Source organism: Adiantum capillus-veneris, chromosome 13, assembly GCF_014529385.1.
Source record: "Adiantum capillus-veneris isolate H3 chromosome 13, ASM1452938v2, whole genome shotgun sequence".
Classification (NCBI taxonomy): domain Eukaryota; kingdom Viridiplantae; phylum Streptophyta; class Polypodiopsida; order Polypodiales; family Pteridaceae; genus Adiantum; species Adiantum capillus-veneris.
This window is the reverse complement of record NC_140943.1, coordinates 80,988,010-81,005,118: the sequence shown is the minus strand read 5'-3', so window position 1 is coordinate 81,005,118 and position 17,109 is coordinate 80,988,010. Positions and strand designations below refer to the sequence as shown.

Sequence of the window (17,109 nt, the reverse complement as noted above, 5' to 3'; positions counted from 1 at the left end):
CAACCCATTGTTGTCACCTGCTGTGACCATGCAAGAGGTTTAGAGGGCTCCCCCATAGACCCTCTAAAGGTGCTATTAGGGGGCCCTTGAAAAAACTAATCTATGCTTCATAGGCCTCCACAAAAGTGAAGGGCCCTTCACCTAAAATGTCTCACTGAAAATGTAGGGGGTCCTTCAACCAACCCCTACATTTGAGAAACTCTTTTATAACTTGGTATAGGAGGTCAACAAGTCAAAAAGAGAAAGAGTACTCCCAATTCTTTGGTGCAAATAGGTGGAAACTTGTTGTTGAAGGGTTTATGGGCATACAAAGAGATTTTTATAGGGCCCTTTACATTTAAAAGGGCCCTTTTCTTAAAGTTTGAGGGTTTATGGGGGAGCTCTCTTAGTGCAACATCTTCCTCACCTATTTGATAGCTCAGTGTCGTGTGGGGGCCCGTGACTATTGACTCTTGAGCAAAAGAAAACGTGTCCGTTGACCGGAGACTACAAGATAGACTCCTAAAACTCAGTCGTTCCTACATTGAACATGGGACAAAGTGGCTATGCATTAGGGCCGAAAGGGCCTCAAAAAGGGTTGTGTAAGGAATTGGTTAGCTTGCTAATTAGCTGAGCATTTGACGGGCAAAACGGCTCCAAATTTGACCGTTTTGGGTATTCAAAGCATATCTTGAGCATTTAAAGAGTATCCCGGTACAGATCTTTCAATATGAACAAAAGATGTCATTTTCACACTACTTTCTCCCCTACTGGACCTATTTTGTTGGCTTGGCGGCAAATACGAAATTTTCACTTTTGAATGATGGTTTTCCTCACTACTCTTTCTCTCAAGCCATTTCATTAGGCTCTCTTCACCCTCACAAGCTTTCAAGATGTCTCTACCTTCGCAAGAGGACCGCCATTTCTCGTCTAGCTAGAAGGACCACTGTGGTTTTTCTCTCTTCACCATTGCAAGAGAACTACCATTTTGTTCTCTTCACCCTCACAAGCTTTCCAATTTTTCTCACTAGTTTTGCTCGGCCACAAGCTCGCTTCAACCTCACAAGTTTTCCCATCATTTCTACTCTGCATGGAAACCATTTTTCTCTCGTCACCTTCACAAGATTTCCAAATTTTCTCACTAGTCTTGCTCTTCCTAGAAGCTCAGTTTAGCGTCACAAGTTTTCCAAACTCACAAGTTTTGCTCTGGTTAGAAGCTCCCTTCAGCCTCACAAGCTTTTTCACCATTTGAACTCTGCCTAGAAACTCATTAAGTTGTTCCATATGAAAATCAAGCTCAACCAAGTGTAAGAAACCGCGAGGGTTGTGTATCAAAGGTTGGAAGCGTCCGAGCTCAAGCATTACAAATCCAATGGAGCAAGCAAATGGATATGGACAAAAGTCAACTTGTATCCTGTTGATCCACGAACTCGAAGGTAAATAGAAAAATTTGAAGCCTTACTTTCATAAATAGATTTCCATGGTGGCCATCTGCATTTGGAGAAGGATCCAACTATTTCTAAAAGTACAGAAAATGTTTTGCAGGATTCTTCAACAGGAGGTTTGAAAGCTAAAAGATTCACTTAGTTTTCTCAGAAGTCACATTATCAAGCACAAACTTCATTTTTCATATCAGCAAGAAAGGGAGGATGACAAAGAAGAAGCAATGCACTAAAATAACTAATTCAATACCAAGGGAGGCAATTATAGAGGATGAGATCAAAGAGCCAACAACAACCACCTTGATGTGAACATCACAATCCTTCCAAGGAGGAGACTATTTAGATGCAAAGTTACAATATCATTCCTTGCAAAAGACTATCATTTTAACAATATAATTACTTGTAAATTTACCTTAAATCTCCTTGTAAATTTACTTTCAATCTCCTTGCAAAACATTCATTTTCACAATATAATACCTTGTAAAGTTACAACATATGTTCCTCTAGCATTGCAACATCAGGATTACCACTTTATCTCCCCTTTGCCACACAATCATTTTACTCATCTATAACTCCTAAGACAAGTTTACCTTTAACTATTCTAACATTTCGGTGAGATCAAACTTGAGATTGAAATTTTTTCACTCTTCTATGTAGACTTCCATGTGACCATGATCCTATAACATGACATCTAGAAACCATTGGCATGGACCATCATTATTAGAATCTTCATCACCCTCCAGAGTCCCTTTGCCTTTAAGCCATGTTAATAAAACTTTGTTGCTTCATCTCTTTTGACTCAACTTATAATGACAACTTTCAAATAGAGCAAAATGAAAAAAAATTAACATCACAAATGAGTCCGAAATGCCCAAAAACCTCGAAAACGACTGGCTATATGCCTCGTTCTGACACCCGGAGAGGTCGATATGGCCAAAAAAGGCCTCCGGAGGCACTATCCCGTACGGTGCGAGGAGAGGGGTAGCAAGAGTCTTGCTACCCCTCTCCTCGCACCGTACGGGATAGTGCCTCCGGAGGCCTTTTTTGGCCATATCGACCTCTCCGGGTGTCAGAACGAGGCATATAGCCAGTCGTTTTCGGGGTTTTTGGGCATTTCGGACTCATCTGTGATTTCAAAAGTTTCAAATAATATAGCTTTTAAAAGTTACAAGTGTTATATATTGTAAAAATTTTGTGACTATGCTTGGGTCCAATATGCTTAATAGATCTATATATAAAAAGACATCTATATTAAGTAGGAAAGGTGAATCTGTGAATGCAAATAACCCACATGTCATGATTGGGGTAATGAGATTCTAAAACTAACCCCCTATCCTGGGGTAATGTGGCACCAAATTGGTGTTCCAAAAATGACCCACACAACATGAAGGGGTAGTGAGATTCTAAAAGTACTCCCTATCCCGTTGTGCAAGCAAGGCATATTGTGGCACCAAATAGGCCTTTTGCTAATATCTTCTACATATAAGAAAAACCAATGGAATCCAAATAATAAGGTCACTCAATATTTTTTTGCATGGTGTGTGTATGCAGCCAGAACGACGCGATGAGGGGGGGAGTGACAAGCTGTGTGATGCTCTCTTCGCGCGGTTTGGGTAGGAGCAAAAATAATGCAACATGGCGAGTATCAAAGTCTTTGAGCACTTTTGCACATGGTTTAGAAAAATAAGTCCAAATATTAAGGTCACTCAAGATTTTTTTGCATGGTGTTTGCATGGAACCAGAACGACGCGATGAGGGGGGTAGTGACAACCTGTATGATGCCCTCTTCGCGCGGTGTGGGCAAGAGCTAAAATGATGCAACATGGGGAGTGTCAAAGTCTTTGAGCGCTTTTGCACATGATTTATAAAAATAGTCCAAATAATAAGATCACTCAAGATTTTTGTGCATGGTGTGTGCATGGAGCCAGAACGACGCGATGAGGGGGGGAGTGACAAGTTGTATGATGCCCTCTTCGCGCGGTGTGGGCAGGAGCTAAAATGACGCAACACGAGGAGTGTCAAAGTCTCTAAGTGCTTTTGTACATGATTTAGAAAAACCTTAGGAATCCAATTAACAAGGTGATTCAAGGTTCTTATGTGGTGTGGCCGCAAAGCTAGAACAACACGATAGGAGGGTGACAAGCTCACACATGACAAGAGCACTATGGGCAAGAGTTGGACCGATGGGATAGGGGGAGGAGTGAAAAATTCATTGAGTCCTTTTGCACACGATGTGGGTACACTAACGAAACGGGGCGAGTGGGGGTAGAGTGTAGTTCAATCAAGCCACAATCGGATAGTGTGGTCATTGATTCAAAACAATGTGAGAAAGGATGTCTTCAGGTGTGGTCCCATGTTGATGTAGATATTATGTATGCACGTGCTGAGTGCAAGCTCTTGATGCGGTGCTTAGAAGTAGAGGCTAAGTGAAAAGTAGACATTAAAACAAATACGGATTAGTCATTAATAGGCGTCATCATCACTGTTTGAAAAGAAAGATTTCGTATCTTCTAGCTTAATATTGTACAATATTAAATAGAAAAGAGCACTTGTACATCAGGCCCAGAATATGATGTTATTAATAGGTGTCATCATCACTGTTTGAAAAGAAAGATTTCGTATCTTCTAGCTTAGTATTGTACAATATTAAATAGAAAAGAGCACTTGTACATCAGGCCCAGAATATGATGTTATACATCAAAAATAACAGGAACGCCATCAAGTATAGGCAATCGAGCCAAATGAAAGTGATATTTAGACGTTTTTCGCTAAAGTGGAAGCACAAAAGCTCAAGCTAGAGGAGACAGGAATGCCATACTTCTGTATATGTGTCAAGTGAGTATTGGCCTATTTCTTAATCCGTGGATTACCAAACAGCCCTTTTTTAGACGTTTTTGGCCCTAATGGACACTTGGTGAAGGGAAGCACGCTCGTTGTCCTGCGCAATCTGCATCGTCTTCTACACTTGGCGGCTTTGTGCCTCCTCTTGCCCTGTCAACTGCTAATTCGAACACGATTTGCTGGATCCTCGGTAGCGTCTTCTTCACCAATTTCATTACGGCTCTCTACACTAAGGATTGGAGACTGGCGCTGCTATACCGGGACGAAGCTTCTGCTAGAGATGTGGTTGTCAAGCTTGGTTTTGTCTTCTTCGCCCTCCCAACGATGGTGTCAATGAAGGAGGCCTATGTGGAGGCCTCAAGGATGATGTCGACCTTCACAGATTTTGGCATGGTGGCGCTAGCGGTGACGGTAGGGGACGCGATCTATGCAGCGCAGTGGCTCGTGAGAAGTGGCAAGCAGAAGAGGAGTAGAGGGAAGTGCGTGCGAGCACTTGGGCGAGCGGCATCACATACTGGGGGCTCACCTTCTGGCCCTCTGTTGCGCAGGTGTTTGCAGATGGGCAATATGGCTGGTGTTACCATATACATGTGGTAGTGATGTGTGTGAACACACTAGGACCGCCGGGGCATTTTTTCCCTCTTTAGGAGGTTTTTCCCCCGTGCATTGTATATACGCCCATCACTCTAGGGCTATCTATCTTTCCATTGCACACTAAGTAAAAAACTCTCTATTGTGTGCCTTGAGCTTCCTTCGTCTTCTCCAAGCTGTGTGTGTTTCTCTGCAACCCTAATTCCAACAATTGGTATCAGAGCAGGTCACGTCCTCCCGGGCTTAGTCGCCAGCTGCTCCAGCACACGCCTGCTCACTTTCTTCGATTTCAGTGAGCTTTGGCGAGCGTTCGCAGGTCGATAAATATTTTGGGAGAACTTGAAGAGCTTGGTCTGCTCAGAATTTTGATTTGGGCTCATTTCGGCCTCCGTTTCCACTACGGGCACTACTGCACAGGCTATTTCGTCATTTTGTGCAGATTTTCTGTCAGTGCCATTTTCTGCATAACAGGTGCCTTATAGTCTTCTACGGTTTGTGCTATATAGCACAAGTTGTTCCCGCTCCATTTCTCCTATTTTCGGGCATTTTTCACATCAGGTGCAGCATTTACCATGGCTGACAACAACAACACAGATGTGTTCAAGATGTTTGCTGCTGAGGACAGGTTGGATGGGGACAACTACCCTATGTGGGCTTATATGATGCAACATGTTCTTGTGTCAAAAGGTGTCTGGAACATTGTGCAGGGCATTGATGTACGTCCTGGTTCTGAAGATGTAGGCGATATTGAGGATGTTGCAGGTCTTGCTGCAAGGATTGCAGATGTTAGAGTTGTTTTGCCTACGACAGAACAAGCTCGTTGGGATGTTAAGGATGCGCAGGATCATGCATTGATTGCGTTGTCTGTGAAGTGCACCATTATTCCTCACATCCGTTCAGCAAAATCTGCAAAACACGCTTGGGATATTCTAGCAGGTCTTTATGCAAGCCGCAATGAGGCTAAAATTGCTTTGCTGCGTAAAGAGCTAGAGTCGAAGATTATGCATGAGGAAGATGATATGGACACTTTCCTTGCTAGTGTCAAGGATATCAATGAGCAACTCATTTCTACAGGTGAAGTCATTTCGGACAGTTCCCTTGTGCAGACTGTTCTTGATGCCTTACCAGATTCCTACCAGACTTTTGCTAGTACTTGGAGATTGATGACCCAAGGAAATCCTAAAGTTGTCAAGTTTGATGCATTATGCACATTGCTGTTGCAAGAGTCACTTTCTAGAAAAAACAGGACTAGGTAGCGTGCAGTTGAACAGGCTTTTATTGCTTCTCAAAGAAAGGGTGGTAACAGTAATGCAGCCACTTCTTATGGTTCTGCTACGAGTGGAAAAAATTCTGTTCCTAATGCTTCTGCTGGCAGCACTTCGTCTGGCAATTCTGGTGATAAGGGCAAAAAGAAGATGCGTTGCCATTATTGTAAAGCCAATGATCACTTGATCAAGTCGTGTCCTAAGTTGAAGGCCAAAGAGGCTAAGAAGAAAGAGGGTGGTTCCACTACAAATGCTGGATCCACTACAAATGCAGCCATTGTTGAGTCTTCTGTGAAAGGAGATTGTGATGCTGATGTTGATGCAGAATGGGCTTTTAGCGCAGAGTGCACTTACAATCCTGCTGTCCATGATGCATGCTTGTCAGTTGCTGCAGATTCACATGTGTGGTATTTCGACAGTGGTGCTACAAAGCACATTACCTCACATCGTGAATTGTTTACCTCTCTCGAGTCTGTCCCTCATGGGAATTCAGTCACTTGTGCCAACAACGCCTCTTATCCAGTTCAGGGAGTTGGAAAGATTGTGCTCACTGCTGCTAATGGCAGTTCCTTCACACTTGTTGATGCACTTTATGTACCTGGGATCAAGAAGAATCTCTTGTCTGTATCCGCACTTGCTAGACTTGGACTTGTAGTCAAATTTGTGGATGACAGATGTACAGTTCATGATCTCAGTTTTGGTGATGAAATTGTTGCATCTGGGCTTTTGTGCCGTGGGCTGTATAAGCTCACTTTGTATGACAAGTGTGGACAAAATTTTGCAAATGTTGTTGCAGATTCAAGGGCTATTTCAGATGCAAAACTTTGGCATGCACGTTTTGGTCATCTGAATTTTGCCAGTTTGCTGCGTTTGCAGAAATCTGATATGGTTGCTTCTTTGCCGCCTCTTGAAGCACCTATCAAACATGTTTGTGAAGGCTGTATTCTGGGTAAAATGCAGCGTTCTAAGTTTCCAAAGGATGGTTCAGTTAGGGCCACATGCAGGTTGCAGCTTGTGCATAGTGATGTTTGTGGGCCCATGCAAACTCCGTCCTTGGGCAATTACCTGTACTTCGTGACTTTCATTGATGATTACTCCAGGCATGCATGGGTATTTCCGCTTAAAGCGAAGTCCGAAGTTTTTATGTGCTTCAAACAATTTTTGGCTATGGCTGAAAATGTCTCAAAATGTACTATGGGCACCCTCCGTTCCGATCGAGGGGGGGAGTATATGTCTCATGAATTTAATGCATTTCTGGCTAGTCGTGGGATAAAACACCAATGTACAGTGCCTTATACACCTCAGCAAAATGGTGTTGCTGAGAGGAAAAACAGGTCACTAACGGAAATGGCACGATGTATGGTCAAAAGTCAAGCTTTGCCGCATTCTTTTTGGCTTGAGGCCATCATGTGTGCCACTTATGTACTTAACAGGTGTCCTACGAAAGCTTTGCAGTCTATTACTCCATATGAAGCATGGCATGATAGAAAGCCTTCTATTGAGCACATGCGTGTTTTTGGCTGTTTGGCATATGCTTTGGTGCCACAAGTGCAGCGCAGAAAATTGGATGATAAGGCTGTCAAATGTATTTTTGTTGGTTATAGTGCTGAAAGCAAAGGTTACAGGTTGTATCATCCGCAAACAAAACGTATTCTGGTTTCACGGGATGTAGTGTTTGTGGAAGATTCTGTTCAGCCCTTGCTGTCATGTACTAGAGACAGTAATGTAAGCTCACAGGACATTTATGACACTTTGTTGCCTCTTTTCAGTGGTGGAAATACGAATGTAAGTTCCAATGAGGCAAATGTACAGCCTATGGGGGTTTCTGAAAATGTTTTAGAACAGCCTATTACTGATGCAGATGTACATGATGTACTTGATGAGGAAAGGGCTGAAAATGAGCAGGCTAGAGGTATGCCAAAATGGCTGGTGCACACTTTGCGTGACAGTAAATTGGATGCACCTTTATCTAGTCGTACTCGTTCAGGCTCTCGCCATGCATCTTATGCATCAGATTGTTATGCTTTGGCTGTGTCTAGTTTACATGATGTTGAGGAGCCTCTGTCTTTTGATGAAGCACAAAATTCAGAAAATTGGATTGCTGCCATGAAATCAGAATATGATGCACTTATAGAGAATGACACATGGACTTTATGTGATTTGCCTCCTGGCAAAAAGGCCATTGGTACGAAGTGGGTTTACAAGTTGAAACGCAAGCCGGATGGTGAGATCGATCGCCATAAGGCTCGACTTGTTGCAAAGGGTTATGCACAACAAAAAGGCATAGATTATGAAGAGACTTTTGCTCCCACTTGTCGTATGACTACTGTGCGTTTTCTATGTGCATTGGCAGCTCATTTTGGTTGGGATGTACATCAATCAGACATTGTTACTGCTTTCTTGAATGGTGACATATTTGAGGAAGTTTATGTAACGCAGCCTCGCGGTTTTGTCATAAAAGGACAAGAGGACAAAGTGTGCAAATGTAAGAAGGCTTTGTATGGGTTGAAGCAATCTCCTCGTGCTTGGTATGAGAAAGCTGACACTCATTTGGTTAAACGAGGCTTTCGTAACAGTCCAACAGAAAGCACATTGTATGTAAAGCGTGAGGATGATGTATTTCTCATTGTGGTTCTTTATGTTGATGATTTGCTGATCACTGGACCAAATGAGAGACATATTGCTGAATTTAAGGCTGATTTGAATGCTACTTTCAAGATGAAAGATTTGGGGCTGTTGCATCATTACTTGGGTATACAGTTTAAGCAGTGTGATGGTGGTATTGCCTTGTGTCAGAAAAGTTACATAGAGACATTGCTATGTAAGTTTGGACTTGAGGATTGCAAACCTATTGCCACTCCCATGGAAACAGGTTTGAAGTTGAGTCTACATGATGCTGGCGATCCTGCTGATGTCACTCTTTACCAAACTGTTGTTGGCTGCCTCATTTATGTATGCAACACGAGGCCAGATATTCAGTTTGCAGTCTCGCAGGTCAGCAGATTTATGCATAGCCCAGGGTCTAAGCATTGGCAGGCTGTCAAGAGGATTTTCCGCTACCTTAGTGGCACTTTACATCTTGGCTTGTTTTATCCCAAGGGGGGATCATTGCCGCCAGACTTACATGCTTTTTCGGACTCAGATTGGGCTGGTTGTTTTGACACGCGAGTGTCCACAAGTGGTTTTTGTTTCATGCTTGGCATTTCATGTATATCATGGTTGAGCAAGAAGCAACCTACTGTGGCCACTTCGAGTTGTGAGGCTGAGTACAGGGCAGTCTTCAAAGCTACGGTTGAGTGTGTATGGCTCAGACGCCTTATGGCTGACTTGGGTGTTGGACAGGACACTGCCAACACTATCTACACTGACAATCAGAGCGCATTGGTAGTTGCGAGGAACCCAGTTTTTCATGCTCGCACAAAGCGCATTGAGGTGCATTACCACTATGTCAGGGAGAGGCTCTCAGCAGGAGAGATCAGCTTGGCTTATGTGCCAACACAGGACAACCTTGCAGATCTTTTCACAAAGGCATTGTCTCGTGAGAAGCTTGAAGCTTTCCGCAAAGCTTTGGGCTTACTCCCCTTTGTGGACTGATCCTGTCCTCAGGGCATGGCACTTCCCTTTACTCATGTGCTAGCTCTCGTTCACCGCATCACTCCAGGGGGGATTTGTTACCATATACATGTGGTAGTGATGTGTGTGAACACACTAGGACCGCCGGGGCATTTTTTCCCTCTTTAGGAGGTTTTTTCCCCCGTGCATTGTATATATGCCCATCACTCTAGGGCTATCTATCTTTCCATTGCACACTAAGTAAAACACTCTCTATTGTGTGCCTTGAGCTTCCTTTGTTTTCTCCAAGCTATGTGTGTTTCTCTGTAACCCTAATTCCAACAGCTGGCTCTATAGTGGGCTTGTGGTTGGTGGGATTGCCTGCCTCGCAGTTGCTGGTCATTTTTTCCATCGAGGCGGCTCTCTTTTTGTCCTGCAACTCTGCCGCGCCTCATGATAATGAGCATCCCTTCGTCACTAATTCTTCACCAGCATGAAGTGCTCTCAAAAGGTTTGCGGTACTCGAGCTTGGGCTTATAGTTAGAAGCTCCGTACTTATAAAAACATAAGCTTTTGCTCGTTTTTGTATCAAGCTTATCTATAAGGCTTTTACGCCTTTTGAAAAAAAAAGGGGAATTTTTCTTAATCTTTTTAGTAACCGTACGAGCATTCTAGCACGTTCAGTTACAAAAGACGTCCGTGATCACCATCTTAATCACTTGACCACATTCGGTGAACCCATGACCCACATCACGACGATCAAATGCTCAACCAACCAAGCTAGCCCCTTTGAACAAAATTTTTGCTTAATCTTGAATCTCTCCTCATAAATAGTGCACGACGGTCGAATGTTCGACCAACCAAGTTACCCCCTTTGGACAAGATTTTTGCTTAATCTTAAATCTCTCCTCATAAATAGTAGTCATATAAATGCAAGCAAAATGTTTAGAGAATAGTAAAGCGTTTTAAATTCTTTTGGCATTGTTTGCCAAATTAGCTTCACTGCCTATTGGACATTTTGTATGAGACGGTTATCAATATAATGAAAAAAAAAACTCTTGATGGAAAATTGTAAAAACGAATAATAATCATTAAGATAGTATTTTTTGTACCTAGCAAAAGTAGATTTATGTAACCCCTACATGAGAAAATTAAAGTAGAGTTATGTAACCTATCCATGAGAAAATTAATAGTTCCTAGTATAGCCGGCGGCTCTCTCTCTCTCTCTCTCTCTCTCTCTCTCTCTCTCTCTCTCTCTCGCGCATTGTAGGCTACACCCGTCGGTTGAAAGAGGATATGACGCGTGGCAAGGAGGGGGGAGGGGGAACCGGAATTCCCTCCCCCTTTATCTATTAGTGTAGATGAGAAAATTAAAGTAGAGTTATGTAACCTGTACATGAGAAAATCAATAGTTACTACTTACAATCTCATAGTTTTCTCATTTGGCCTTCATGTTTTTGTTTTTAGCTTTCGAGATAAGGTAATGACTAGTATTACAAACCGGTCTATTGATCGATTTGTGTCGTTTCTTTTCATGGGTTGCTTCGTGGTAAAAAAAAATAAGACTTTTCTATCTAAACCAGTACAACGGCGCCGCCTTCGGCGGCGGCACCGCCTCCGACGGTGCTATGTGAATGCATATGAGAGGCACCCATCTAACCAAGGTAGTGCCAATCACGACATTTTCTTTCAATGACCCCTGACTAACAATTATATAATCGCAAATTCTTTTGCCTATATGAGCATCTTGTGTAATGCCACATTCCTTCAAGGTGCAAGTGTACGTGATTGCATTTGGAGAGATGTCCTCTCTCTCCATCTATCGAAAACAATGCAGAGCTTCCTAACCCTGACTCTTGCCTTCGAGTTGAGAGCATATGTGATTTCATCTAGAGAGACACCCTTGCTTCGCATTTGCCGAAAACATCCCAGAGCTTCTTGGGCTTGTCCAACTTGGGCATATCCCTCAATCAATGCATCCCAAGAGATGACATCCCCGATAGGAAGCTCCTCAAGCACAAAGTGTACGTGATTGCATTTGGAGAGATGCCCTCTCTCCCCATCTATCAAAAACAGTGCAGAGCTTCCTAACCCTGACTCTTGCCTTCGAGTTGAGAGCATATGTGATTTCATCTAGAGAGACACCCTTACTTCGCATTCGCCGACTCCATCCTAGAGCTTCTTGGGCTTGCCCAAGTTGGGCATATCCCTCAATCAATGCATCCCAAGAGATGACATCCCCGATAGGAAGCTCCTCAAGCACTTTTTGTGCTTAAAGATACCTCATTGCTAGACATAACCATGAGACAACATTGCCTCGTCCACCGGCTCTTCACCTTGTGTAATGCCACATTCCTTCAAGGTGCAAGTGTACGTGATTGCATTTGGAGACATGCCCTCTCTCCCCATCTATCGAAAACAGTGCAAAGCTTCCTAGCCCTGACTCTTGCCTTCGAGTTGAGAGCGTATGTGATTTCATCTAGGGAGACACCCTTGCTTCGCATTGGCCGAAAACATCCCTCATTTCTCTTGTCCCTCATTTCTCTCTGCATTTCGATCGGCCCTCCTTTACTTGTGTAGTCTTGCACTCATCGCTCCTCCACTTCTTTTGGAAGCCATAACACTGATCAAGAACACAGGGCTTACATACATTTTAGTTGTCTCCATTTTTTGGCAGAGAGAGCGTCGTCCATTGTTCGGGAAAAGTGTGCCTCAGCTTCGTTTAAAATTCAAAACAACTCAGGGGGAGAAGGAGAAAATGGGGTGCGTCCCGCTAGTGGTGAATGGGCAGCCTCGCTTGCCGGCAAGGACATCATGGTTGGGCCATCTGCTTGTGGTGGCGTTGTTGTTGTTGTCCAAAAAATAAACCTGATTTTCTAACAATTCCTCGTAGCAAACTTAAAGAAAGGAATTTTGTATGTTTGGAAAAACGATTTTTCCCGAACACTAACGTGGGGTCTCTCTCTCTCTCTCTCTCTCTCTCTCTCTCTCTCTCTCTCTCTCTCTCCCCCCCCCCCCCCCCCGCCCCCCCTCTCTCGTCCCTCATTTCGCTCCCCATTTCGATCGGCCCTCCTTTACTTGTGTAGTCTTGCACTCATCGCTGCTCCACTTCTTTTGGAAGCCGTAACACTGATCAAGAACACAGGGCCTAGCTACATTTTAGTTGTCTCCCTTTTTTTGGCAAAGAGAGCATCATCCATTGTTCGGGAAAAGTGTGCCTCAGCTTCGGTTTCAAATTCAAAACAACTGAGGGGGAGAAGGAGAAAATGGGGTTCGAAAATTTCAAATAATAGATTTAAATTGGTTATTTTGGGAAGTCTACTTAAAGGCAGCTTTGTATTTTTGTGTAATTGATTTTCCCCAAACGCTAGCGTCCTCCCTTGCTCTCGGAGCTCCCTTACTCTCCTTAGCTACCTACTGGTTCCGAGCCATCTTCCAGTTCTCCTCTTGCTTCCTCTTTAATCGATCCCTCCCCTCCAGTTTTGGCATCCAATGCCTAGCCCTCAAAAACCCCCTCCTTCACGTAATGGACGTGGGGTAGTGTTCGGGAAAAATGTGTCTCAGCTTAATATCGTGCCGTTTTCAATTTCAAAAATGGGGCAAGGGGAAAAGGAGAAATTTCGCTCCAAAAGAGTGTAAAAATCCAAAAAATAAATCTAATTTTCTAAAATTTTCTCTTGGCAAATTTAAACAAAGGAATTTTGTACGTCTTGACTCAGCTACTGGTTCCGAGCCATCTTCCAGTTCTCCTCTTGCTTCCTCTTTAATCGATCCCTCCCCTCCAATTTTGGTATCCAATGCCTGGCCCTCGGAAACCCCCTCCTTCACGTAATGGACGTGGGGTAGTGTTCAGGAAAAATGTGTCTCAACTTAATATCGTGTTGTTTACAATTTCAAAAATGGGGCAAGGGGAAAAGGAGAAATTCCAGTCCAAAACAACGTAAAAATCCAAAAAATCAATCCAATTTTTTGAAATTTTCACTTGGCAAATTTAAAGAAAGGAATTTTGTATGAATTTTGACGTGGGGTCTCTCCAGTGTTCGGGAAAAATGTGTCTCAGCTTAATAACATGCCATTTTCAATTTCAAAAATGCCGGTTGAGGGCAAGGGGAAAAGGAGAAATTCCGTCCCAACATAGAGAAAAATAGTGTAAAAACTCTAAAAATACACCTAATTTTTAAAAATTTCCTCTTGGCAAATTCAAGGAAAGGAATTTTGTATGTTAAGAAAAATGATTTTGCCCGAACACTCTCTCTCTCTCTCTCTCTCTCTCTCTCTCTCTTCACTGTCTTCTCAAACTTCAAAGCCTTTGCCCGAGGGCGGCGGCGTTCACTCAGAGGACCGATGGGCGGACTGTCTCAGCAACGTCTCACCCTGGCTCAGCGGCGTCTCACCCTGCGCCTTAACACTTGCCCTGCAGGCAACAACACCCTCAACGTGCAGGTGTGGCCCGTTGAAACGGCACCGTATTAAGCTGAGACGCATTTTTCAAGGACGCTCTCTCTCTCTCTCCCATACTGCACGTGCGCACTGCGCTGGAATTTCTCCTTTTCTCCTTGCTCTAAGACTCTCTCAGTCTCTCTCATTGTCACGCAGCCGACCGGGGTGATCTCTCTCTCTCTCTCTCTGACTCTCTCAGTCTCTCGTCACGCGAGGGCGGTACGGCGCCGTCAGAGGGCAGTGGGCACTCTCTCTCTCTCTCTCTCTCTCCAGCCCGGCTCTTAGCGTTCGCACACTCTATGTGTGTCTGGTTCACTGTCAGGGCTACAGGATAACACGCTCGCTGTCTTGCCGTCTGTGCGCCTGGAGTAGTCAGATTAAGCACATGCTGCCACGTGTCGGGGGGGAGTCGGAATCCCTCCGCCATTATCTATTTGTATGGACAACGGCTAGATAAGTTGAGTCTACAATAACAACAACAACGAAGAGAATGCGGCCTCGGTGCCTCAAAATTATTTGGCGATCCAAATACTTATGAAAAATAATGGGAGGGGAGGTACTCTCACTTGACACCATTCATCACGTTTTACTATGTAGGCCAAAAGTCTGGACTCTGGGGTCTTCAACACAGGAAAACTGATCGCATGCATGCGTGAAAAAACACCATCAGATCTACCTACTCTGGTCCACAGCAGTAGCAAATCTGACATCTTTCTGATCACTTACAGTCCTCCCTACGGTCCAGGACTTGCTGTTGCTGGAGTTACAAAATTCCGAATATCCATTCTGATGCTCCCAAAGGAAGAGACAATAATGATTAGCAAGGAGAGACTATAATGAAATGTAAAAACGGAAGGGAAACCAACTCTCAAGGTATGTAGCACACTTAGGATTTGGCCCAGTGATTGGGTTGAGTACCATTAGGTAGTATGCTGTGTGCCTAAACAAATAAAATTCCGCCTCTTCTTCAAGAGGGCTACAAAGTAAGAACGTTATCCTTGACACATTGCTCGTGACTCTGAGCCCAGATAGACAGGGGACCTCATGGTTTCGGGGACCATTTGCGACCTGCAGAGAGCAGAACTGCCCCCCCACATCAGCTGAGTACTTTGTTGTCATCTCTACACAATCCCATCTGCTCTTGATGATCATCACCTGCTATTGTCCCTGCACTGGCCTGAATCGTGATCGCCTTGGTGCCTACAGCTACCACCGCTTTGACTCCGATCCTCCGCCATACCATGCCCACTAACCTGCTACACGTAGGCGTCAGCTATAGTTGTTGCACCTGCCTCAGCTTGCGTATTGCCGCACGTACATGTAGCGTGCAAATAAGAGAGAAAGCTGCTTGCAGCAGCAGCGGACATGCAATCCCATGCGCACACACATGTCCACATTCGAAGAAGCAAAAACACGAACCTCATTTGGGGCAGCTGCAATTCTGTGTGTGTGTGTGTGTGTGTGTGCGCTTGCAATTCTCCTTGGGGAACACTGCCAAGAACCCCCAGAAAATGGTAGCATGCCATCCAACCAAGGCCAGCTTGAGGATTTTGTCATCTCCAGGTTTCTATTTCAGCATGACGACCTGCTGAGACGGGTTTTATATAACTTGAGAGAGAGTGTGTTTGTGTGCAAGGCTTTACCAAAGCCGTTAGAAAGTGACTGACACACATACACACACATACAGCGCGATAAACATGGAAATGGAGAGAGAGAGAGAGAGAGAGAGAGAGAGGGGTAAAAGGGAGATTGGGAATGCGAGCTGGCCGGCTATGTCATTAGCCTTGATGTATACTGAAGCCTCTTCCACCTTCTCTGCTACTGCTTCTTACCCAGTCTTTTAGTTAGCACACCTCCCTTCCAACCCTCGAAGCACTTGGAGGTTGAGAATATCATGCACCCGGCCATCCAATCTTTACTACCTTCGCCTCTCCAGCACCCTGCTCTGTTAGATAGTGCAGGCCAGCACTCGAGTTGTGGTTTGGGGCTGGCAAAGGGCTAGAACTGGAGATTCAAAGCTCACTGCCATCAAATTAACGTCAGGTGTACCGGAGGCAGTCTTCGGCGGCGAACCTTAACTCTCTCCCTCTCTCGCATTGAGTCAGTGGGCCGCAGTCTTCACACTGGCAGCACTCTCTGTCTCTCTCTCCCCCAGCAGTCTTCATGTTGGCAACTCTCTCTCTCTCTCTCTCTCTCTCTCTCTCTCTCTCTCTCTCTCTCTCTCTGCGTTCGAAGTCAGCTGCCGGCAGGCTGTGTGTGGCCTCTCTCTCTCTCTCTCTCTCTCTCTCTCTCCGCAGTCTTCACGCTGCCCCTGTGTTGCCTGTGTCACCGGGTGATGCACATAATTGTGTGTGTGTGTGTGTGTGTGTATGTGTTTGAGAGAGAGAGAGAGAGGGAGAGAGAGACGCATAATAAATCTGAAAGAAAGAGAGCAAGAGAGGGCAGAGATAACCTGCGCAGAGAGCTGGGAGCAGTTGGTGATTCTGGAGCCGCATAAGCGATGGAGCCAATCTCGGTGCGATGATGTTGCTGCTGCAGTAGCGATGGAACCACTCTCGGTAGCAGTACTTTCTCAAGCCACTCTCGGTGCGATGATATTGCTGCTACTGCATTAGCGATGGCCAAGGAGGACAGGGGGAGGGAGGGTAGCTCCTGTGTGCAGCTCACGGGCCGTTAGGATGGTGATGCTGCTACTGCAGTAGCGATGGCCAAGGTCGTGCAGTTCACGGAGCTCCTCCCTCTCTCTCTCTCTCTCTCTCTCTCTCTCTCTCCCGCTTTCTCTTCCTTTAATCACCTTCGGATCACTCGCCTACTCAAGCAGGCGGTTGGCGGTGGTTTTTTCATGAATTTTTTTTTCCTCTTTTGAATAGCGCAAGCCGGAACCCGTCTGAGGTCTTAGCAAAGGACACGTGTCAGGGGGAGGGAGCCGGAATCCCCTCCCCCATTATCTATTAGTATAGATAATGGGGGAGGGTATCACCATCCTAACGACCCGTGAG

At 44.7% G+C, this 17,109-nt stretch overlaps 2 protein-coding genes across 2 annotated transcripts in view; both read right to left on the bottom strand.

The window, feature by feature from the left end:
* The window catches only part of LOC147444329 (uncharacterized), a 50,007-nt gene extending 33,131 nt beyond the window's left edge, over window positions 1–16,876 (bottom strand). The window contains exon 1 of the mRNA XM_086526979.1: window positions 16,563–16,876. The gene's annotated coding sequence lies outside the window, so the exon portion shown is untranslated. The remainder of the gene's footprint in view (window positions 1–16,562) is intronic.
* LOC147444330 (uncharacterized) lies at window positions 12,734–15,374 on the bottom strand. Its single transcript, XM_086526980.1, has 3 exons — window positions 15,219–15,374; window positions 14,787–14,896; window positions 12,734–14,084 (listed from the first exon to the last, which is right to left on the bottom strand). Exons 1-3 carry the CDS (start codon window positions 15,351–15,353, stop codon window positions 14,000–14,002), a joined length of 330 nt encoding a protein of 109 aa, XP_086383106.1. The 5' UTR covers window positions 15,354–15,374; the 3' UTR covers window positions 12,734–13,999.
* Window positions 16,877–17,109: the final 233 nt, after the last annotated feature.